Genomic DNA, 25,202 nt, shown 5'->3' on the forward strand with positions numbered 1-25,202 from the left:
TACAACGTAAAAGAGGTCCGTTCTCAAGAAGAAAGTGCCGTGCATGGCCGCTGCATCCAACAAACAAACATTGGCACTCCAAGCAAGACTCGTAAGAATCGTACATCATGTTCACCGCATGCACTTTGATAAACGTTAACTTTTGACATACAGCGTCGTGCAGCAATATCCATACCCTATTAAGGTTTGACAGTCAACGAAACATCACAGATGCAAACATATGCAATGAAACAGATGTGGCAAGGACACCTTGCTTTCGCCTTGAGCTAGTCATGGAGACCACTTTCAAGATTAGCAATCACCACCATCGCTCCCAAGTGTGTGAGGGCAGTAGGGAATCCCAGGGGTAAAAGGGTAAAAGCTTTGGGAGAAGTGTCGGTGCCTAAAGTCAAACAAGTGTAACACATTAAGATCCATGTAGCAAGGGAGGGTCGGAACATCAAAGATATGCTCTGGCCAAAGTAGCCAGGAGAGCCAGGTGCCTTCGATCAAGTTGTTTTTGCACTGTTGGCCTCATTTGGGATAAAGATGTGATTTAAGGGAACTGCCGTTTTTAGCGGCGGTGTTGGTCGGACTCAGAACGAGGAAGGACACTTGTGCAGATCATGGATGTGATGGCGCTCGACCATCGGGGAAACTCGTACGACTCAAGGGGACAGCTCTATATTTGTGTTCGACTGTGTGGTGATGTATAGTGAGGCGAAGTGACGCAAATCCAACCACCGAGGACAACGAAGAAAAGGAACCCCAGACACCAGCCCCAACTCGGAAGACTTCCCGCCCCAATGGATAGGACTCTCGATTGGTTTCTTAATTGTTATTCTTGTTATGATAGGTCTGTGTAGCAAGTTGTGTGTTAATAGTTGTTCAAGACTGCATGTAGTAACCGAGTTCACGTTTGTAGCTGCATTAGTATTTGAGGCATTGTAGTGATTCCAGTTGAGCATTGTGTCGTCCTTGTTTTGCAAGTAAAGTTGTTTTGTTGAGCAAATATGGGTCCTGTTTCATGTCACTTGCTTGTCTAACTGTTATTTTTCAACACTTCGGCTGTGTCAAAAACAACCTGGTCGCAGAGGCACCTGATCTCCAGACTCTGTGACAATTACTGGCATCCGTGACAGGACACAGTGTTGTCGTGGAGGAAAGCGGTGTGACAGGTAGGTGAACACGAGAGGAATGCCGTGTGATTTGGTAGCGATAGAGCTACAAGAACTGTTGCTGGTTGGCCTAGAAGGCGCGGCCTTGAGGGAATTGATTGAGAAAGAGCAGGCTAGAGAAAAAGAAAAAAGGACAGAAGGAACGAGAGACAATGAAAGAACAACTGCAGGCAATAGAGGAGTCAGCTAGGCTAAGGGCAGAAGAAGAAAAGCAGAGTTGTGCCTACCTAACTCATTACAAGTAACTTGTGACTTGATAATGGTTACTTTTTGGTAACAAAGTAACGATTCAGTTACTTTTTAAAAAATGGTAATAGTTCAGTTACAAAAATTGGTAACTCGTTACTGACATTACTCGTTGCTTTTCTTCAGCGCAGGGGAGCACATTTTGGCATTCCGTGGCACAATGCGTGCAGAATTGACCAGCGGGACCCACGATCACGTGTGACTCAAAGTATTATCGCAGTCCCAGAGCGTGCACAGACTGGAGCAGGCCCTCCTGGCGCCCAACAAGGCCGCGCATCAGATGTAGCTCACCTCTTTTTTTTGTAATAAAATAAAAGTGCTACCATGCCGATAACTTCCCAAGGTATGTGTCTTTTGGGGTACCGTTGTCTCCGCGCAGTTTGGGCACCACTAGCAGCATTTTTAGGCGTTCCCACATTTATCGAAATACCGCTTACAACAAATTTTTTTCCAGTCCCAATGACTTCGTTATAATGAGGGATTACTGTATATACCCAAGACGCGACGCAGAGGGGCAGCAAGACAAAACGAAGGGTCACTAATCACGTTGCCACATGTGGCGATCTCAACAGACTCTCTCAGTAACCTCCTTCTTTTATCCCTTTCAACGGCGAGTACACTGGTCTTATGAAACAACGGGGCAAAACCTCTGCACTCCTTGAGATGCACCCCACTTACCAGGAATGGACGAGGTGCTGTGTCATATTTGGGGCGCTCAGACGCTTAGACAATAGAAAAAATGGTTGAGAGTTAAGACGCGTTTTATTGACATCTTCGCCCTTAGTTGGTTGTTGTCCAGTGGCACATCGTCTTGCTGTCCCTTCACTTCCTATTAATTTCAGAATGCCACTGTAAAAAGACTGCAACTGCCTGGGTTCATCAACTCTTGTTTCTGGTACTATGGTGTTGTTCTAGAAAAAGATTTATTTTTTTTGTTGGGGCCGGTTTCTCCATCTCCCCTCACATGACCGCACTTGCTGACTATAAAAGCGCAGTGGCCTCCGCGTATTCATCTGCATTTTCTTTGCGAGATGGCCACCGATAAAATGATGTCGTCTTGGCCAGCGTTAGATTCGGTATTTCAACTAAAGGAGACCAAAGGAAATGGTTACTTAGAGTTTTCGTGCCTCCTTTGCCTGCCGGAGACGAAGTACACCTGCAGTTCGAGTACGTCGTACTCGAACTTGAAGAATCATGTGAAGGTAAGTTATGCTAAATATCTTTGTGTAATAGAATTATATTTCGAGCTACACTAGACAGTGTTCACATCAAAGTGCATATTCTGTTTCCAGACCATGCACCCGTCACATATTGGTACCTTTGAAAAGGCTGTGAATAGGAAACGCAAAGCAGGAGGAGACCACACCGAATCACCCATGAAGCAAACACGCATCGATGATGAAGGCCACAACCCAGTCTCTCAGAAGGCATTGAATAGGCTGGTTGTTGACTTTGTTGTCAACGGAGGCCATGTGTTTTCCATCGTCAAGGAGCAGTCATTTACAGCCATGCTCCAATCCCTTGCTCCCAAGAGCTGACCCGAAAGATGCTTAGAGCGAGAATTGGGGAGAAGTTCGACGACCTGAAGTCCATACTGCAAGACATCTTCCACGGACTGCGGTATGTCACTCTGACTGCAGACCATTGGTCCAACCATCACAGGTATGCACTCGATCATGATACATAAATGTCGCGTGACTTCGCAGCCTTCGCTGTTTAATATGTTATTATATCCCAGGCATTTTCTTGGTGTCGCGGCGCTGTGGCTCGATCCGGACACCTTAGAGCGTAAATTCGCCACCCTGGCTTGCTATCGCATGGTTGGCAGCATAACGTACGACCGACTTGCAGTAACGTTAAACGACATCCTGGAGGAATATGGTTTGCAAGGGAAAGTTATGAGAGTCGTGACGGACAATGGCTCAAACTTTGTTAACGTGTTTCGGTCAGCTGATTGTGTTCTTTGTAGCATCTGCTTAAATATTTTATAAATGATATTACTAAAGTCATAGCTGTTTCGGAGTTGACACCGAAGACGTTGACGCTGTCCTGCATAACGAGCAGAACGAACTCACTACGCTGTTAGAAGAGGAAGATCCTTGTGTCCATCTCCCCCCCCCCCAGCACTGCGCCGCTCATACATTGAACCTTGTTGCTACTGTGGACGCATCAAAGGCCGACAGGGATCGTGAGCTCACAAAGGTATCTGAAGGCATTCTTAGGAAGTGTGCAGCACTTTGGAATAAGCAGAACCAGTCAACACACGCTGCTGATACGGTGAAAGCTGTATGCGGTCGGTATCTGAACCAGCCTGTGCCGACACGATGGAACTCTCTGCACGACCCCTCGGAATGCATCCTGCAACTGGTCAAGGAGGGCATGGACATCGCCGGGTTGTGCAATAAGCTGAATGTTCTCGTCTTCCTGCGTGGTAGTGACGTGAAATTCATTGAAGAATATAGCAAAGTAAGGATTTTTCACCTATAATTTTCTGGCTTACTTCTCCTTCTATGCGACACGATTTCTCCTTTATGACAGGTGATGAAGCCATTGTGTTCGGCACTAGATATTCTGCAAGGCGACAAGCACACATTTCTGGGATACATAGTCCCCACTGTGTCCGTCCTCACTCGAAGGTTGGAATACGAGGCCGCTAAGGGACTGAGGTTTTGTGGTTCTCTTGTCAGTGCTGTTCTGGATGGAATTCGGAAAAGGTGGCGCACACGCTAACATTCGATAACCACATAGTTTTGGCCTTTCTGCGCCTGTGAATCGAATCGCCGGCTCCTATTCTTCACTGCAGAGGACTTCTTTTAATCGTCTGCTCATTATTAAGCATATTTTGATTTCCCCCTCGCAGGTTCGGTCACCTCATGGATGACAAAGAGTTTCTGGTTCCAGCAGCAGTGATTCCAAGGTTCAAGCTCACTTGGACGAGTGATGTGGCTCAGCGAGAAATGGTCATAGAGATGTTGAAGAAAGAGCTCAGTGATTTACCTGCTGTGGGCGCAGGACCACGAACATAGCAAACCAGGCGCCCAGTGACAACTTCTTTGCCTTCACCAAACATCTGTCAAGTGGCACTGCTGAAGACAAAGAACTTTCAAGGTTCATAGCTGCCATGGAGGAGGACCATCCTTTGCCTAGAATGAAACAAGAGTTCCCTCACATCCACGAGCTCTACGGTACCTTCCAGCACATCGGTGGAGCAACTGTTCAGCTCGGCAGCAGATGTTTTCACATGAAAGAGAACGAAGATCACTGATGTAAATTTCGAGTATCAGCTTCTTCTTAAGTTTTTTTTTTTTTTTTCGAGTTAGCGCCACCAAGCAACTGTGGCTATAAGCGGCGTACAGATGTGAACAGATGGAGAGAGGACAGCAGGAAGGAGCGGGGAACAGGGGTTAGTATGCGTCCTGGGCCGACTTCAGGGGAAACTGTGCAGTCTAGAAAGTCTTTGGAAAACCCAGGGAAAACCTCAGATAGCACATCCGGCAATAGGATTCAAACCTGTGTCACCTCCCAGTCTCGGCTTCTTCTGAAGTGCAATTCTCCATTAATAAAGAGTTGAAGGCAAGTTACGGCATGTTTGTTGGATCCTTTAACTATGCGGCGGTAACGTAAAAGTAACTTGTTACCTGTGAGTAACGAGAACTCATTACTTTTGTATGTTGGTAATCAGTAACATATTTAGTTACTTTTTTTTCTGAAATAACGTGTAACGGTATTTAGTTCCTATTCTTGGTAACGGGCACAAGCCTGAAGAAAAGCGGAGCTTAGAGCTAAAGATAAGGCTCCAAGAACTTGAGAACGAGAGTTGGGCCATGCCGAGACTCCAACGGGTCCTAGGGAGGCTCCCAGTACGTTACCCATCACCCCAAATCGTTGGCTCGTACCGTTCGATGAGAAGAGAGAGGATCACGATGCCTACCTCCTTCGATTCGAACGGTTGGCTACGGGACAGCGTTGGCCGAAGGAACAGTGGCAACAGCTCTGAACGTATGCTTTGCGGGAGAACCACTGGCCGTGTTCGCAAGAGTCACCCCCGGAGGACATTCCTACCCCCGACAGGACCATACTGAAAGGCTGCGGACTGAGATAAAGTCTAATCGGGCACTTATGCAAAGGTTCATGCCCACAGCTGAGAGGTTCCGGGAGAAGTTTAGGAGCGGAAGGACCGAAGATAGGGAGACAGGAACCCAGTTTGCTGCAAGATTAAGCAACCTGTATGATCGATGGATCGATCTTTCTGAAACCAAGAAAGAGTTTGACAGTGTGCAGGACCTGTTGATAACCGAGCAGTTCATCAAGGGATGCCCTAAGAAGCTGGCCACCTTGCTGAAGGAACAGAAAGCGGGATCCTCGACAGAGATGGCCATAATGGCTGACCGATTCCTGGAAGCACAGAGCCAGGCAGGTCGGATTAGAGGAGAAGAGCTGAAATCATTAGAAGAGCCACGACGCACGCCAAGTGGGAGGAATGGCCGTGAAAACAAGGACGTGCGGAAGCAGAAGAGATGCTTCCTGTGCAACAGGGCAGGACACGTAGCTTTGGAGTGCAGAGCCAGGGTTGCAGCCCAACCATCACCTGCTACTCATGCGGAAAGGTGGGGCATACAGCAAATATTTGTCAAGAAAGAGTTTCCAGAGTCCCACAGGCGTCGTGTGTTGCCACCCCAAGACAGAAAGAAGCGAAGGAACACGAATGACCAGAAGATGGCTATGCTGAGTTAAAGAACAGAGAAAAACTCCCAGTTGTAAATGCGTTCATTACCCGCGACACGAAATTTTTGGTAACCGTTCTCCGTGACACCGTAGGTAACACTGCAACTGTGTGGAAGTCGCTGGTAGGACAAGAGGACATGACAGAAGAATCGGAAGTCTTGGTGGATGGAACGGTGACATATTTGCTGGAGGTACGAATACAAGTACTGACGCCCTTTTACGGTGCCAGGCATAGGTGGGCATTTTCCTGCGGCCTCACTCATTCTCACCTCACGAAGCACAGACTTTGCTGGCCTCACTCACCCTCACCAAATTTTCCTCACCAGTAACTAAACCTCAGTCACCCTCACCCTCACATTCCATTTTAAATTTTGCCCTCACAAACCTCACCTCAGGGCATCGGGATCCCGAGAGGCCTCACCATCCTCATCCTCACATGCCTTCACCTCAGGAGGCTATTCAAAACCCTTATGGCCTCATGTATCTTCACCTCATGAGGTCCTCATCCTCACGTGTCCTCACCTCATGAGGGCCCTCATGTCCTCACGGCGCTTCACGTACTTTCGCGTAATGAGGATCCACATGGCCTCACGAGTCCTCATCCTCACGTGCCCTCACCTCATGAGGGCCCTCATGGCCTCACGAACCCTCATCCTCACGAGCCCTCGCCTCGTGAATACCGTTATGGCCTGACGTGTCCAAGTCACTAGTAGGCACGACCTACTCTATAAGAACACGACCATAGCACTTGCGCCTCTCTCCAGCGCCGGGGAAGATGTTTCTCTTTGTGGCCGCAGCAAGGGCGCGGCGCCACAAGTAACCCCCTCATCAGACGCCGCTTCACGTGTTGATACGTAGTTTTCGTTCCTGATCTGGGTGCCTGTTTCTGCCGTATGAAGTTCTGGTTAACCGCACGTTGTCCATTGAGTGGTTTGTGATGGTGTACTGCACCGTCCCACTCTGCAAGTCGAAGCAAGGAGTGTCGGACTCGAGTATTTCGTACCACGAATACCCGTCGGATGCTGCGTTGCGAGAGAAGTGGCTGCGCAACGTATCGCGTGGACCAGACCCAGGTGACTATAGCTTCCTGTTTTAATGCAAGTTGCCCCAGTCGCATTTCTATATCTACGAAAGAGTCTTGCATAATTTCTGCGTATGGTATTTTCTCCTTGTAGGAACGAATCAGGCGTGGCTGCCGGCGGACCGCTCCAAAGTATGCTCTCGTCATTTCAAACCTGAGGACTTCATCGTCGGCGCGAAGTGCAAGCGGCTGAGGCGTGATGCTGTTCCTACGGTATTTGAGGAGTACCCCACCTATAAACAACCTGAAGCAAAGCCGGTACGACGCGCTTTGGTAAAGCACCCGCTAAAACCCCGAAGCCGAACGGGACCTGTTACGCTAGGCGAAGAAGTCGTACCACCTGCCGACTGTGTTCAGCTCGTGGAATCTTCGAGTCTGAACCCTGGCCCATGTTTAGCAGCCGGAAGCGCGACAGCGAACGGCACAACGGAGTTGGAACCTGTGGAACAGGTAAGACGTGCAATATGATGCAAGAGTTTCTTCAAGTGTGCCCTCAATTGTGCTGTTAATAAATTCTTTTATTATAAATTAATTATATTTATAAAAAGTCCTTTTATTACAGGAACCAAGTGCACTTTCTGTTACTTGTCAAACACAGCTGTCATCAGCAGATATATCTCGCTTGTACACTAGAATAGAAACACTGGAAAGGAAATGCAGACGAGAGAAGGCAAAGCTGAAAACCATGGAGAACCAGCTTAGGTCAGCTTCCGATGATGTTAAGAATGCACAACAGAAGTTGTCAGACTTCAATGTCACTGTTTTGGAGCGGAAGGTAACCTGAAATCTTTATTTGGTTAGGGACCACTAACATATAACCACACTTTTGCACAACTTAAGCTTCAAGAAGAAGACCCCCGTGCGCTGTTCCTGAAAGAGCAGCTGATGGTTCTTGAGAAGACAAAACCACGGTGGACAGAAGAAACGATCCGGCACTCTATTCTATGGCATGTGAGTTGGTGACTGAAGGGGAACTCATTCCCGTGCTGCACGGCCTTTCACAACTACATATCCTGTGTTTCTCTCATTTTTCTTTTCCGACGCAGGCACAGTCACCAGCTGCATATCGTTTCGTCCGCGACACGAAGCTCCTGTCATTGCCTTGCCCAGCGACGTTAAAACGTTATGTTGGACCCTGCACTGCCACAGCAATGTCATCATTGATAGAGCAAAGACTTGCCCAGAAAGCCAGACAACACTGTCCACAGGCTCTCCACGGCTCCTTGGTTATGGACGAAATGTCACTGCAACAGGCAGAGTTCTACCAGCGTCAAGGCGACGTTGTTCATGGATTAGTTGATCTTGGTGGTGAAGAAGGAAGACATGGCCTGGAGGGCAAATTAGCATCTCACCTCCTTTGCTTCGTATTGGTTGGACTCTCAACTTCATATCGGTGAGCTTTCCTGGTAACAATTAGTCATAGAATATGCCACTCTAATCGTTTTGTTACCCTTTCATCACTTTCCTACAGAATACCGGTCAGCTATTATTTCACAAAGGGTTTGACTGGTGAGCAGCTGTTTGAGCTGATCATTAAAGTGATGACAGCTGTCGAGAGGGCTGGCTTTCAAGTGACCAGGCTAGTTGCTGACAACCTTTCAGCCAACTGCAAAGCCTTTGCACGGCTGGCTGGAGGCATGTTATCTCCTGTTGTCAACCATCCCCTGGACGAGCAGTGCCCAAAGCGGCCGCTGTACTTAGCGTTTGACTACTGTCACATCATTAAGAATATTCGCTCACAGGTAGGGAATAGTTACCATATTTACTGCTAGCTGAGCAGATTGGCTAATATTGTTCGCACTCTAGTTCCTGGACAGCCGCCGAACTCTGCAAAACAATGGCGAGTACATCAGCCCGCACTATCTGCGTCGGCTCTACGACATTCAAGAAAAGTTACCCAGCAACTTCAGGCCTGTGTCATTCTTGACCAGGAAGCACATTTTTCCCACGAACTTCGAGAAAATGAACGTCAAGGTAAGGTAGCAACTGAAATGCACTGAGTTGGCAGCCCTTAATTTCTCTGCTTGCTATTTTCAGAGGGCTGTAGAAGTCTTTGCTCCTGAAGTTACAAGTGCCCTTCATTATCTTAAAGGCCATGGGAAAGAGTTGGGGATTCATGGATTTGATGACTGTCTCCCCACTATCCAGTTTATGGAGATGATATACACTTGGTTTACACTTCATAACATCAAGAACAGCACAAGGTACATCTTCACACGGGATGCTGCGCGAATGCCCTTTTACTCAGCTGATGATGAAAGGTGGGCTTACACAAGTCATTATAATACAGGTATTGGGAGCATGAAGCTATTAACTGATATGTAACCTCATTCATAGACTGAAATGGCTGGAGGAAGACTTCCTGGAATACTTTCTCACATGGAAAACAGCAGCACCAGCCAAGCTTGCCTTATTCTCGGACAATACCTATGATGCCCTCAGAGTTACTACAATGTCAACAGTGATGTGCACACGCCACCTTCTCGATGGAGGATTCCAGTATGTACTGACTGGCAAATTCTCTAGTGATGCTGTTGAGTCATTGTTCTCAACACTACGTCAATTGAACGGTGGTAATGATCGAACGGATGCAAGGGCAGCTGTGGCTGCGTTACGCAGAGTGCTGGTGACAGGGATAATTCAGAGTTCACCAAATGGTAATGTTAAGGGGGAAAAGGCATTCCTCACCAGTGACGGCCAGGCTATGTTCTCCAAAAGGAAGAGGGAGACAGGACAGAACGTTAGTCACCTCTGCGCTCATTTCTGAACCTAATGGCTGCAACAGGATAAAAATATCTGATCTGAAATTGCTATTCAACAGGGAGAGACTACACCTTCTGAAGCAGCTAACAATGTGTCAGTGCCCGACAACTGCAAACAGTACCTGCTGCCTTTGGAAAGTTCTGGTATGCATTATTGTTTCGATATTACGAGCACTCTGTACTAAGCCCAGTTTATTTTCCAGTGACACCAAAGCAGAATCTAAAAAGTGCTACCCTAGCCCTTCTTGGAGGGTACCTCGTTAGGGTTGTAAAAGAAAAGATGCCATGTGATGGATGCCTGCAAGGTCTCCTAAGTGAACGCTCACCGTCTTTGCTGACCGGACTCATCTTTAATCTCGACCGTGGTGGTCTGAGTTATCCAACAGCTGCGTTTGTTGGCTTCATTGTGACCCTTGAAGAGGCTGCTCAGAAGCTGCTTCCCCACCTAATGCAGCACCCACACCCACTGAAGAACTTCTTGAGGTGATATACACTGTTTGTCTGAAATGTCATCTACAATGCCTGCCCCCTTCTGTTCCCAGACTTGTGCTTCCGCACGTCACACAAAATCCTCTGTTCCACTGCGTAAAGGATGGCAGCCACACCACACAGCTGGCAACATTGATTGTGACCAAGTTCATGAGGCCATGTATCTCACATGAGTGCAAAGAAAATACCAAGGAGCAAGCCCCACGACGTGTCATTAAGGAGAAACCATCATCGCGAAAGGTCCTGAAGGTGTCGAGTGTATAGCAACATGATTATAATGAAAAAGCAAAGTAGATGTGAGATTTCTGCTAGCAAAATGAAATAGCTGAAATAGCTAGCAGACAAAATTAAATGGAATAAAAAAGTGTCTGTTCAGTTATGTGTGCTGGGTTCTTTGTATAACTTTGAATTAAAACCTACTAACACTGCATGCTGTGCAGTAGTGACAATCAAATGGCAGCTAATATACCCATTCGCAAAGTCAAGTAACTACGGGTCCACGGATAAATGTTGGAGGCTCGCTGCCATACCGATGGGCACGGACGAGCACGATCGCGCATGGAAATACAGCCGCGTACATCAATTACTACCTCGCTTGTGGCGCTTTATGGCCGTGATGCTTTTACGCCACAAAACACACAATCGCATCAATCACTGATCTCGAGTTCAACTTCGTATTATCATCGGTTGAAGCACTGTGTGAATGTTTTACCAACGATGTTCGTCAAAAGGGGCCCCCGGGATACCGTACATCCAGTACAAGCACTGTCTCAAGCAAGGCGGCTCTAGGCGCGAGAATTCATGTATTTTGCGTAAGGTAGAACTAACTTGCCTTAAGCATGCACATTACACGTCTATCGCATCAGGATACACGAAAAGAACGCGTAGACATACGCATCAAACAATGCTAATAAACATTGCCGATATTACAGCAGCCGCCTCCCGTTCGCTCGTGGGGTGCGCACGTGGCGCCCCTAGCGAGCATGTTGAGCGCAAAACCGGTTTTCCCCGCTTCGGGCCGCGGACGGCGGTCCCATAGGGGGATCGGCGAGTGTCATGGTCGTGTTCTTATAGAGTAGGTCGTGCTAGTAGGCACATGAGCCTCAAAAGAACTTTCCGTGATGTTCACATGACACGTCGGCGTTGAACTACTGTGTCAGTAGTTGGTACCAATGATACTGCACAGCATTAAACTGTTTATAGGGTTTCGTGCGGTGCTTGGATAAATTCGGTAACAGTTGTTACTGTCACAGCGAGGTTTAACGTTAGTGTTTGGCATCAGCAAAGAGGAGCCCGAACCCATCACCTCATCCGTGAGGTCCCTCACGAACGGCCTCCACAGTTACTGTCACAGTGAGGTTTAACGTTAGTGTTTGGCATCAGCAAAGAGAAGCCCGAACCCACCACCTTATCCGTGAGGCCCCTCACAAAGGGTCTCACGGCCTCACGTACGTTGTATTGATGGCCTCACGACGACTGGCCTCATGAGGGCCCTCACGGTGGGCCTCATGAGGGACAATGCCTGTCCTCGTCAGGAACATTCAGCGTGGTCTGGCCTCACTCACCCTCACCTCACGACGATGAGGTGAGGGTGAGGCGTCTTCATGAGGGTCCTCATGAGTGAGGACGCCCAGCTATGGTGCCAGGTGACCCTGACGCTAAATCGGACATGAAAGATCAAGAAAAACTCTGCACAGGGGAAAGCAGAAGGGATGAACGTGAAGCCGAATTCTCAGCAGCAGTGGAGACAAAGAGACAGGCCTAGAAGGCCCAAGGGGCGAGGAGCAGCGGCCCACTACACGTGCCACACATTGCGGAATGGCCAGAGAAGCCAGAGGAAATAGAGAAAGCTCAGCAAGAAGACGACATCTTGACATGCTGTTTTGCACAGAAACTGCAGTGTCGAAACCCAAACCACAGTTACGAATACATGGTGAAGGGAGGAATACTGTACAGATGTACAGAATGGATGCCGGCCGAGAGTCCCAACAGATGGTTGTGCCAAAGAATTTTCGGCAGATTGGTCTCCCAATGGCACATGACAGAATCATGTCTGGACATCAGGGCATCCAGAAGACGATAGACCACGTTCTCACCGAGTTCTTCTGGCATCGAGTACAAGCCAAGGTGTTGAGATTTGTCAAGTCATGTGTCCAGTGTCGAAGGACCATGCTGAAAGGACGGGTAACAAGAGTACCTCCGGGGAAGATGCCGGCGATAAAGAGCCTTTTCAGCGCATAGCTGTGGACGTCGTCAGGCCAATCGCTCCGAAGACAGTGAGAGGAAACCGATACACCTTAACGATGGTGGACTATGCGACACGGAACCCGGACACCGTTGCCCTTCCTGGTATCATGACAGAGCACGTCGCTGAGGGTCTGGTAGAGATCCCCAAGGAAGTCCTAAGCAATCAGGGCCCTGCATTTGTCTCCGAAGCCATGCGCGAAGTGAGCCACCTTCTATGAAGCAAATCCATACTACGCCGTATCACCCGATGGGTAACGGGCAAGTAGAAAAGTTAAATTTCACTGTCAAGACCATGCTTAAGTGGATGTGCCAGGAGAAGCCATAAGACTAGGACACATACTTCACCCCACTGCTGTTCGCGTACAGGGAGGTGCCACAGGCGAGCCTAGGCTTCTCACTTTGCGAAAAGAGTACAAAGAGCGGGAGGCTCCTGAAAATGAGGTGAAGACTACCGAAGCCTGCAGCGTAGGCACCATCCACGGGAGTGCATGGGAAGGCTCTGTGCCGATGCTGAATTTGGAACAAAAGAAGATTGCAGGCAGGTAGCGTATTCTACGACCCTTACGCCGCAACAACAGAGGCAAGCGGAACATCTGGTGGACGAGTTTCAGAAGATCATGCCAGATGTAGCGGGACAAACAGAGCTAGTCACTTGCCAGTTGGAACTGTCCACCCCAAAACCTCTGTATACGAAACAATATCCGCTGCCATTCGCAGTCCGCAAGGCCATAGAGGACAAAGTGCAGGCAATGCTACACTTGGGGATTGTTGAGAAGTCCAGCTCTGCCTATAATTCGTCCATCCTGGTTGTTCAGAAACCCGATAACACACACTGCCTACGCGTCGATTTCAGAAGACTGAACGATGTGTTGAAACCGGATGCCGAGCCTATCCTCAGGGCGGATCACTTCTTTCGCTGACATTGGGAAGAAAAAATTCTTCTCAAGGCTTGATTTTAGCAAAGGGCACTGGCAAATTCCTCTCGACGTACAGTGACGGCCAAGGACGGTGTTTTCAACAAAATAAGGGCTTTATCAATTCCGGTACGTGCCATTTGGGGTGAAGACTGCACCAGCAGCTTTCACAAGGCTGATGCGGCAACTATTCGGAGATCTCCCTGATGTCAGGTATTACCGCGACGACATCCTGATTGCCAGCGACACTTGGGAGAAACACCTGGCTACCCTGAGAGAAGCTTTTGGAAGAATACAAGACACTCGGCTAAAGGTGCGGCCTACTAAATGCGCACTGGGCCTGAAGGAGATTACCTTCGTGGGACACACTATCGGGCGAGGACAGGTGGCCCGGTTGATGAAGTTGGTGAAGAAAGTTGAGAACGCCGAACGACCAAGGACGAAGCGACAAGTTCGTGCTTTTCTGGGACTGACCGGATATTACTGGGATTTTATTCAACGCTACGTGGAAATGTCGGCGCCATTGACAGATCTCACAAAGAAGGAGTGCAGCAACCACGCTGATTGGCGAAATGAACATGAAACCGCTTTCAACGAGCTGAAACGTCTGCTGACCCAGGCCCCGATTTTGCACCTACCAGACCTGGAAAAGAAGTTCGTCCTTCGAACCGATGCGCCTGATAAAAGATTGGGAGCTATACTCCTACAGGAACACGAAGGAACATTGCACCCTGTTGCATATGCCAGTCATAAGTGGCATCCAAGAGAAGCAACGTCTGCCACGAGTGAGCGAGAGGGACTTCCCTCACCAGGGGCGTCCAAAAGTTTCACACATACCTGTAGAGAAAGGAGCTCACCCTCCAGACATATCACCAGCCCCTGGTATATCTGAACCATACGAGGCATATGAATGTGCGGATTATGCCTTGGAGTTTATTGCTGCAAGAATGTCACCTCCATATACAGTATGTTAAGGGCAGTAAGAATGCAGGAGCTGACTCCCTTAGCAGGACATAACATGAGCACGAATAGCTTGTTTGAACCTTGTTGTGCTGGTTGTACATAACCCATTTATTTTAATGCCAATGAAGTTATCTGTTCTAAGACTCAATAAGCGTTTGTCCCTGTTGTGGAGTGTAGAAAGGTTCAGGATGTTTGATTGTAATGACTGTAATGTGTCCCAAAATATAGAGATGGACGCGCATCTGTTTGTTTTCCTGTAACAGTGCATATTTGCACACACATGTCTTTAACTTGTTCATATTATTGCATAATATTCTGGGGTTGGGGGTCGTGTCACAGTGCGACAGGTATGCTTGATCATTATTTGTATTTCGTGGATTTGAATTAATTTTAAATTTTATATCTGTTTTCACTGCTGAGATTTCTTTGTAGCACCACCTGCGGGTTTTGTGCACAGACGAGAAGTCTGGACTAAAAAAAGCGGCGAGGACATCTGGCTTTCGCCTTGGGCTAGTCGCTGAGACCGCTTTCAAGATTAGCAATCTCCACTATCGCCCTCAGTTTGTGAGGTGGCAGTAAGGAATCCCAGGGATAAGAGCGTAAAAGCTTTCGGGAGAAGTGCCATTGCATGAAGTCAAACAAGTGTAACATATTAAGATCCATGTAGCAAGGGAGGATATCGGAAAGATATGCTCTGGCCCAAGTAGCCAGGAGAGCGTGTGGTCCTCGTTTTGCTCTAAAGTAAAGTTGTTCTGTTGAGTAAATATGGCTCATGTTTCTTGTCACTTGCACATCTAACTGTTATTTTCCAACGCTTCGGCTGTGTCAAGAATAACCTGGTCACAGAGGTCCCCTATCTCCGGACTCTGTGACGGAGTGTACAAGTGGAGCTCAATTGTTCAAGTGCTGCTGAGCTATCACATAAAACAATGGAAGATAGAAGCCTCTTGGAATCAGAGTGGTTTCTTTGAATCACAGCAACTAAGGTAGAGTATCCTTTAGTGGATTTTGTTTCAGTAAAAACTCCAGCAGCTAAACTTTTACAGGCACATAGAATCCTGATATGCTGTGAAGAAAGTTTGTGCGAACTGGCTGCTATGTTGGTTACACAAGCACCGTACAGCAACATGGCAATGCAGTATGGTATACGTACAGAGCCGCGAGTCCGAAAAGCATTCAAGCTGGAGCATAATGTAAGTGTCAACGAACTTGGGCTTGTGGTATCGCCAGAAAAATTGTGGTTGGCATGCTCACCAGACAGCATTTTCAAGTGAGTTGTCTGTCTGGTAAAACTACACAAAATCAAGCTGTTTACCTGAGCAGTTTTTCATTATTCTGGATACACAACCTGATAGTAATTCAAGTCAGATCTAGTGGCTGACACCTTCTTCTATTTTGCTAAGAAACAAATATGAAAAAGCCCTGCTGCTGGAAATGGAGTGCTCCTACAGCAAATGGACAAGCAAGCAGATAAACCCACCACTACTCAGATATCTCTAATGGACAGATGAGTTGTCACTGAGGAAAACACACACATATTACGCACAATTTCAAGTGTGCCTATACAGTTAAACCACAATTTAACGAAGTCTTGATGCGACGAATTTCTCCATGTAGCGAAGTTTCCTGAAGTCCTGTGTTTAGCTTTCATACAATGCTATGTATTCGGGTGACCTGTATAACGAAGGTACTTGACTCAAGATCTCCATGTTAGGAAGCTTCCCGCGTGGAGAATCGAGAAGAGTGCGCCTTTTGTTCTGCGAATCTGTTGTGGGGAGCTCCGATTTGTCCAAGACCGAAAGGAAAGGAGGCAAGGGCATGGCGCCAACACGCTCTGCTCTGTTTCCCTTTCCCCATTCTGTCGGCCCCTTCCAGTCTTCACCGCGGGCAGCGTTCATTTCATTTCATTCTTTCTTTTGGTGTGACTAGAGTCACTAAATATAGGTGTATTTAGTGACCCTAGGTGCGATGGCCTCTAACATTGTGAACTTATGGCACACTGAGATTCTGGCCACGTGCGCAAGCGGAAGACTCTTTCAATGGTTGCAAAGGTGGAAATCATTAACGCTGTGAGTAATGGCGAAAGGAAGAAGGATGTTGCTGCAAGGTACGGCATTCCAGCGAATTCTCTGTCAACGATTCTGAAATCAAAGGACAGCATCCTTGCGGCTGTCACCTCGGGAACCAGCATCACGCGGAAACGACTCAAGCCGGCTATGTACAAAGACGTGGATAAGGCAAATTTCACATGGCTCATGGAGATGTTGTCTAAAAGAGTTCCACTTAGTGGTGCCATTGTTCAACGTCAAGCTGTAAACGTGAACATGCTTGGTTCTGATAACTTCAAGGCTAGCAGTGGTTGGCTGGAAAAGATTAAGAGGAGACACGCGAATGTGTCAAGGGTTTTGTGTGGTGAGGCTGCATCTCCTGACGCCTCGGGGGGCCACATGGTGGCTCAAAGAGCAGCTGACTGCCATCCTAGAAGAGTACACCACGCAAGACATTTACAACGCTGATGAAACAGCCCTGTTTTATCAAATGCTACCAAGGCGTACCCTTGCGCTTAAGGGGGAACGCTGTGAAGGTGGAAAGCACAGCAAGCAACGGTTTTCTGTCTTGCTCTGTGTCAACATGGATGGAACAGACAAGCGTGTTCCCTTGGTTCTTGGGAAGAGCAAAAACCCACACTGCTTCCGAGGAAAAAGAGTCCCTGTGCATTACCCATCCAACAGCAAAGCGTGAATGTCCAGAGCGATTTTTAGAGACTAAGTGGTGGACCTCGACCATGACATGGCGAAGAAGGGCAGGCACGTGTGTTTCTTGCACGACAACTGCTCCACACATCACATTGAGGACGTGAGCCTCCTGCGTGTCGAAATGCGTTTCCTCCCCCTGAACTGCACTTCCCTTATCCAGCACTTGGACCAAGGGATAATAAACAGCATGAAGTGTGGTTACAGTGCGCGACTCATCGATAAGCAGCTACTCAACATTCGCTTCGAAAGAAAAACAAAGGTGAAACGCAACCCAGGCTCTCGAGATGCTCGCGGTAGCGTGCCAGAGTGTGAAACGCGAGGTGGTCATCAATCGCTTTCGCAAGGCAGGATTCTACAATAGATGCAGCGAAGAAAATACAAACACCTACAAGTTTGAACAAAATGAAGACTCCACGGCCATGCCTGCTCTTGTCTACCAGTGGCAAGCGCTAAGAGAAGGTGGCGGCGTACCTGAAGATATCGAGCTACAAGACTTCTTCACTGCGGACTCTTATGCGGTGTGTACAGAGGAACTGCACGAAGAAGATATCGTCGCAGGACTACAGGGTACGGAAGACAGCAGCCGTGACAGTGACCCCGAGGAAGTGCTCTCTGTGCCAACAGTGCGCGAAGTGCTACGTCGGTACGCAGGGTGCAAAGACAATCAAGAGGCGGCACTGGAGGCTCTCACAACGTATGAAAGAAGTGTTGCGCCGACATTTTGTACAGTTCAAAAAAGGCTAACGGACTTTTTCAAGAAAAAATAATTGAGATTTCCACAAGCGGTAAGCGTGACATTCTTGGCGATCTATATAATGAAGTTCTCTATGTTCCGAACTTTAGTGATGGGTTTATCGACTTAGTTAATCGAGGCTTAACTGTACAGTCAAAGTCATTTACAACAAACGCCTTTATAACGAAAAGACCGTTACAACGAAAGTTTTTCACGGTCCCGTCAGCGCCCCATAAGGTGCAATGTATATTTCCGACCTTTAGAACGAATTCCTTTACAACGAAACTACCGAAATAACGAAGTTATTTTTCAGTCTGATGAGCGAAGCGCACGACGCATACAACGAAGTTCCGGAAGCACACGTGGCGATGAGACGCACAGCGTCGTTCGGCCGCCTGCGCATGAGTCACGCCACGGTCCTCGTTTTCGGCATATGCGCGGCTTTGTGAACGGATCAGCGGAAGACGCGGGCAGAGGTCATGTGCCCTTCTGAGTCACTATTGGAAATGACAGCATATGAATAGCAAAAAGAAGAGTCCACAGAGGGTTTTGGAATTTTGACTGCTGGGTGTTAACGGGGCTGAATGGGGCATAACACGTGCTGGAGAAAGGGTTGCCACCAGGACGGTATTATACCGGCACGGTCGGTTATTTGCGCGCTCTGCCGGTTGCCGGTAAGAAGGTGATACCGGTAGCCTTTTGCTGGTATTTGTGGCTCAAGACCTTTCATAAGGGCTTTTATGGGGTTTTCCCTTCAACATTCCACTACAGCTTGAATAAATCTGGAACACAGACCTAACTCCGCAGTCACCAGTCGTTTTCTTAGTTATTCATTATTATGATTATTCATTGTTCTTATTATTACCATTGTTATTCATTACGTCTTGTGTTCGGAGGGGACAAGAGCAGTGGTTGTGCAAAGCTGTTGGTGATTGTGTCGAGCCAGCTAGAACGTTCCTCACCCACTTTCCCTTTCCCACGAGCATTTCCTCCTTTCCCTCTATTCCACCTCCTCTCCCTCAGCCGGTATTTTTCACTCCGAAAGGTGGCAACCCTAGCTGGAGATGGTTAATCACCCTTTCGGGCATGTTAAAAAGGGGGAGAAGCTGACCGGTGTTCATAAGGCTAGTCTGCCAGAGACCACCAGTCGTCCGCGATGGCTACAAAGAAAGCGTCCACGACACGAAAGCAGTTCTCCCTGAAGGAGAAAATGGCCGTTTTGAATGCGGTTGACACCGGAAGAATGGAACGCGATGTAGCCAGGGAGTTCGGAATCAGCGCATCCACACTGTCAACGTTCCTAAAAGACCGGGCCAAGCTTGAAAGGGAATACGGCAACAGCGGAAGTGCACCATCACGGAAAAGAATTTGCAGTTTTCACAGTCGTAGGGATCGCTCTACGGTGCTTGGCATTCCGAAACCAGAACCTCATCGCCCGCGACGATGGCGACACTGCTCATCAGTTCCCCGAAGCGTAACGTAAACAAACCTTTACGACATGTCCGTCCTCGTGGTTCGTGATACCGCATGCTACAGGTAGAACGTAAAGCTTTTGTTCAGAAATTCCGTTCATATATTGACGTGTTGTGAAGGAAGTCGTGAATGGAAGTAGTACACCTAAAGCTTCATTTTGGCTACGACCCCGTGTTCGTTCACGCCACTTCCGTCCACGTCTGTTTACACACATATATAATAGCATCGTGACTAGAGCGGACAGCCTAGACTATAATATTGATGCACATTCCTTTTTAACGAAGTCACCTTTACAACGAATATTTCCCGCGGCCCCGTGGAGTTCGTTGTAAAGGACTTTGACTATACAGTAAAACCTCGTTATATCGAAGTCGCTTTATTCGAATTATCGCTTTATTCGAAGTACGGTGAGATCTCCGTGCATTTACATGTATTTACAACCAGATTATTCGAAGTGTGGGGAGAGCCAACTCCGCACATTACGAAGCGCACGCCCGACTGTAGGCTGCTGGTCGCCACCCAAAACATTCCCAAAAGCCGCATTACCCTTCTTTTCTTTATTTTCTCCAAACACAATCACTCATGCAACCTCTTTTCCTTCCGTACAGCGAAGAGTGGGAAAGTAGGACGCACGAGGACGGTTCGTTGACATGGGTGGGAGAAAGGGGAGAGAGAGGGACCGGTCATGTGGCCCTAGCACGTGAGATGATTCACCGTTCTCCTGTGGATGGTTTTGTTTTGCGTGGTTCATTTGCTACGTGTTGGTCTTTTACGCACGATAGCTCCGCGGAAGTGTTTAAAAAGGTTTTTGTCGTGCACGTGTTGCGGCTCAGTCAGTTGAAGAAGTTGAATTTCAAGACGATGAGGAATCTGAGAGCCTGTAAAGAAGAGTGCACGATCTTGTAGGACAAGAAGTGGAAGATGATTTTGATACCTTCGCGCGGGCGGACGCAAACGTTCTCGTTGTCAGTCCTGTGACGAACGCCGAAATTGTGGATATTATCGTCAGTCGTCGGGACGTCGACGATGGAACTTCGGACGACGAGTCAGAAGAACCCCGTGAAATACCTACGGCGGCGGAAATATGGAATATTTTGCGTCCGATTCGCAACAAGGTGGAATGCAGTGGCGGTGATAATGAACTGATGACGTGCCTGCAGAAACTCGAAGAACATCTCCTCGCCAGCAGTGGGGCTACGCGCCAAACCCAGGTGACTGCGTTTTTTGTACGTCAATAAAATATTGTCGCAATGACATCGCATTTTCACGTTTTCCTGGGTCTGGATTTACTGTTTACAAGTGTCTCCGCTTTTATCGAAATACCGCTTATATCGAATTTTCTTGCGGTCCCGTCGACTTCAATATAACGAGGGTTTACTGTACGTCCTGAAACTGCAGGAGTGCAGGTTTTATGTGTACACTGCTGGGTAGCATCATTTATGATCGACCATGGGGTGCTGGTGACATTTTAATTTTCTTCATAAAAAATAAATGTTATTTAAAGAAGCAAATCAAACCTCGGCGCAAGTTTCTGCAATATTTCGTTCTGAGTCTGCGAGGCACCAAATAAATGAACGCGATTTGGGCAGTTCCAGCTTTTCCAACTTTGGCGTGCTGGATCCTCGGAACGCCTGCTCCCTTCTGAAAGCAATTTTTTTTACTGGTAGAATGGGCGGTGAAGATTTGCTTAAGAGAATTAAATTTGATGGCAAAGGCCCGAAAAGCACGGGCCGAAAAAAGCCCGAAACAGATAAGCCGCAGGACCTGCTTTTAGGAATGTTTTGAAATTTTTCGTGCAGATAAGCCCCACTCACAGATAAGCTGCAGGCAATACGACGCAACTGATTTATACGACAAAGGAGACCAATGAGAAGGCCATAAACCGCTAGTCGCAGGTCGGCATGGTGTACAACAAAGGAGGTTAACTCTAGTGTTCTACCTAGATTAGACTGTGCCCTTGTTGTGTGTTTTTCGTGGATCGATAGGTCAGTGGCCTTCCAGAATACATGAATCACTGTCACCACTTTCGTTAAAACTGCTTGGGGGAAGGCACCAGGAAGGTCAGTCTTCTCGAAGTTGCATGCGCCCCTGTTACGCATTGTTCGTGCACGGGCAGAGCGGTGCTGTTACAGACACACTGTCGGCCCTTTCGCTAAAACCGGCGTATGGGGAAAATACCAAGAAAAAAATAGTCATCAGATAAGCCGCAATGTGCCCATGAGAAAAAAAAATTGCGCATAAGCCCCAGCAGCTAATACGCATGGAATTACGGTAATATGCACGGAAAAAAGTACTAGCACTTAGTCGTCTAAGCTTGGGGTGTGTCAAGTACGCGGTTTCATCCAATATCCGAGTGAATAGAGTAGTGACTGCCACCCAAGCAATAAACAAAGGTTGGGCTAAGCTTGGCGATAGTCAGGCTGGCACACCTGGCCTTGCTTGGTACATCATCGGAAAACTAGCTTGTTTCTTGATACGGACCTGTACCCTGGCCAATGATTTGCCAAGCATTGGCGAGCCTACGTTGTGCCGAGCTTGTGCCAAGATACAGACGAAAGCATTCCTGCGGCGTCGCTCATTGTCATACTCAATTGTCTCGCGGTGTAAGGTAACAACATATCATTATTTGTTTGTTTTGCTCGTATTTCCCACAACAACAAGTGAGCACGACGTTTCAAAATGCCCAAAAAATAGAGAGCTTTTTAAAAGTACAGTGGACTCCCACTAAACGAAACTCGGTTAAACGGAAATTACGGATAAACGGAACGATAGGGTCACCTCTGGTTGGTTTCCTATATATACAATGATAAAAATCTTCGGATAATTGAAACAACTCGTTTTATGTACTTCGGGTAAACGGAACAAAGTGGGCATACCGATATGCCGCCTGGAAGATTACCATTGCGTCAATGTTGCGAATAATTTGGGGACATGATCGCGAGAGCAAATCAAAAATAGAAACCGTGAAATTTGATATGCCAAAGTCAACGCTGTCGTCATAGCAGGCCGTGCATTGAAAGGTGATGTGGATAATGCCACATGATACGGACAGGTAATATCGGAAACCAGGACGCGGGAAGAGGATGTGCAGTTTGCACGGCAGAACAGAAAGATAAACCTCATTGTAGACGATTGAGATGTGCATGAAATTTTTTCCAAGCCTCAGGCATGCAGGTATATTTTGTAACGAAATAGAAAAATGCGAAAAGAACAGCTCTTAATCCTTTTTCTTTCTTGCTACCTACAGTAGTGGAAGTTGATTATCTTGAAATAAAGTTGCATTTCATGAAATCTGTGTACTTTGCTTAAATGAAACTTCTGATAAATGGAAAATATTTCCATTCCTTTTGAGTTCCGTTCAGCAGGAGTCCACTGTATAAAAAAAGCTCGTAAGATGCCTGAGACCACAGTATGACCAAACCCACAACGGCATGTGTTTCCTGAAAAAAAAACAGATACTATCATACCTGCCAACTTAGGATCCTCCGATTTAAGGAGATTTCAAAAGCGGGGGGGGGGGGGGTACGCTGTTAGAAAAGCGACTTGCTATTTGCTGTTTTATATAGGAGAAAGCTGATGTTCGGAAGCTTTTATTTGCACACGTATCAGGAACACACTTTACACCAAGTTATGACCTCATACCCCAGCAGACTCATGTGGCACAAGTGTTGCAGCAACAGGCATTACCCTCTCCAAGAAATTATCTAGGTGTCTGACTGTGACAAAGCCATGACACTTTCTCAAAAGAACGTGAAGACACGAAACTATGTCCTTGTTTTCTTCGCGATGCTAGGAACTGCCCTCACATTTAGCACTGCCTCAGTAACGCAGCAAAAATTCAAAAGGCCATCTGGACTTTCCAGGAGAGCTTAAATGTAGTAGTTGTTGAATAAATTACTTAACAAGCTATGTAAAAAAAAGTAGTTTGCAAATATATGTCAGAACCATCAGTTACAGTTCTACGTCGCTGTCGTCAGTGCTGTCGACAGCAACCGCGAGAACTTTCCGTTCAGTGTGCTTATCGTGAACTCTTGTGCACAGTTTGCTGTTTCACCGACTTTGACTTTGTCATTTGAGTTAGTCAACTTAGTTCGAGCACACGCGTACCGCTTTGCAACGTCGGGAGTTGGGAACACGGAGGAGGAGGGCCCGCGCGGACAACGTCGTAGCCCTTGTCTTGCTTTCGGAAAAACTGACCTAGCTAGTACCGTTTGTTTAGGCATTTAAGGTGGTCCTGGTGCTCCCGTAACATGGCAAAGAATGTCGCTCCACCCTCCACGCGGAACGCTGATGTCGCAGCCATAAACTGTGCAGAACACATGGTGCCCTTTCATGGACGCGATCACACGTCCTAATTCAGTTGTGAATTGCTTCAGAAACACGTGTAGATACTTGTTTCGCTTACACGGAGCCATGATCTGCACAGTGCAAACACTGCAAAGGCACTCTCGTCACACGGAAACATGCCTGGAACCTTGAAGTGCTAAAACTAGAACACACTAGAAGTCTCCGGGGAGCACACGGGAAAGCGGCAGCGATACTGATGGCAATAGGGCTGGTATTGGATTGACCTTTACGTCTGTGAGGACTGAGGACAGACAAAAACCAGGCGTTTAAAATATAGAGGGGAAAACTGCATTTTCTGGGAGATTTGCTTCTCGGTCGTAGAATCGTACAAAACGGTCTAAATCTGGGAGTCTCCCGGTTGAATCGAGAGAGTTGGCAGGTATGTACTATACATAGCTTGTCTTGCGAGCTTCTGCAAATTCGAGAGTCCTGTTCGCGTGTGTGTCAAAATGAAGGGTGAGGTGTCTAAGTTTAATTTGGCGCATACACAAACTACACTGAAATGATGAATTTCTTGTATTAACTCGCCATGAAAGTAATGCTTCTGTTTCTTATTACTTTAGTTTTGAGAAATTCCTTTGGTCCATCGAAAGTCGAACTTATGTAGCGCTACACCATTCTACGTTACCCTCTCCCTCAGTTTAGATTGGTCTAAGCTTTAGCAAGTAATTGGCCAACAAGCTCGTTTCTTGATACAGATCTGTACCGTGGTCGACAGCTTTCCAATCCTCACTCTGCCTATTACTATGCAACATTGCGCCAACGTTGGATGGCCGAAAGAGTCGTTGGCCAACTGTCACCCGACCTTTTGCCAATCGTCAGCCATTGGCCATTGCTTGCTTGGGCAGCTTACCTGCAGTTCTGTCGCAAGACATTCCTGCTTTTGACGCAGCAACATAAGCATCTCTCTGGTTGCGGCAATTTTTTGACGGCGCCTCTGGAGCATTTGGAGGAGCTTCTCCTTGCGGTTTTCCAAACGCTCGATTTCGCTGTGTAGTGCATCCTCTGGTGTTGTCGGAAGCGGTGTCATAGTTAGTGACTCCCGTGTGGCTACCTTTCGGGCCAATTGAATGCTGCAAAAATAAATTCCTAAAATGAAAAGTGCTTCAAACTAAGCATAGTCTTTCCTTTTTTTTACATTTTCAGTCACAGTACAGTACAGTACAAGTCACAGAATGTCACAGGGTGGCGTCCTGTAACTATATAATGTGCACCATGTGCCTTTCACACCTGAAGAGATGTAGTCTGCTACATGAAAGCTTGCGTCATTAAATAAGTTGAAAGCTTCAGTATTGGGCTTTTGTACTTT

The 25,202-nt window shown here is 47.4% G+C and overlaps 1 protein-coding gene across 5 annotated transcripts in view; it reads right to left on the reverse strand.

Moving 5' to 3' along the window:
• Nucleotides 1-25,202, reverse strand: part of LOC135394278 (uncharacterized) — a 93,995-nt gene that overhangs the window by 43,462 nt on the left and 25,331 nt on the right. For all 5 annotated transcript variants that reach the window (XR_010422814.1, XM_064624952.1, XM_064624951.1 and 2 more), the window contains exon 9: nt 24,747-24,966. Coding sequence is in view for 4 of the 5 variants with exons in the window: in XM_064624952.1 (XP_064481022.1) it covers nt 24,747-24,966 (220 nt within the window). In the remaining variant the exon portion in view is untranslated. The remainder of the gene's footprint in view (nt 1-24,746; nt 24,967-25,202) is intronic.

The sequence above is a fragment of the Ornithodoros turicata genome, chromosome 5, assembly GCF_037126465.1.
Source record: "Ornithodoros turicata isolate Travis chromosome 5, ASM3712646v1, whole genome shotgun sequence".
Lineage (NCBI taxonomy): Eukaryota > Metazoa > Arthropoda > Arachnida > Ixodida > Argasidae > Ornithodoros > Ornithodoros turicata.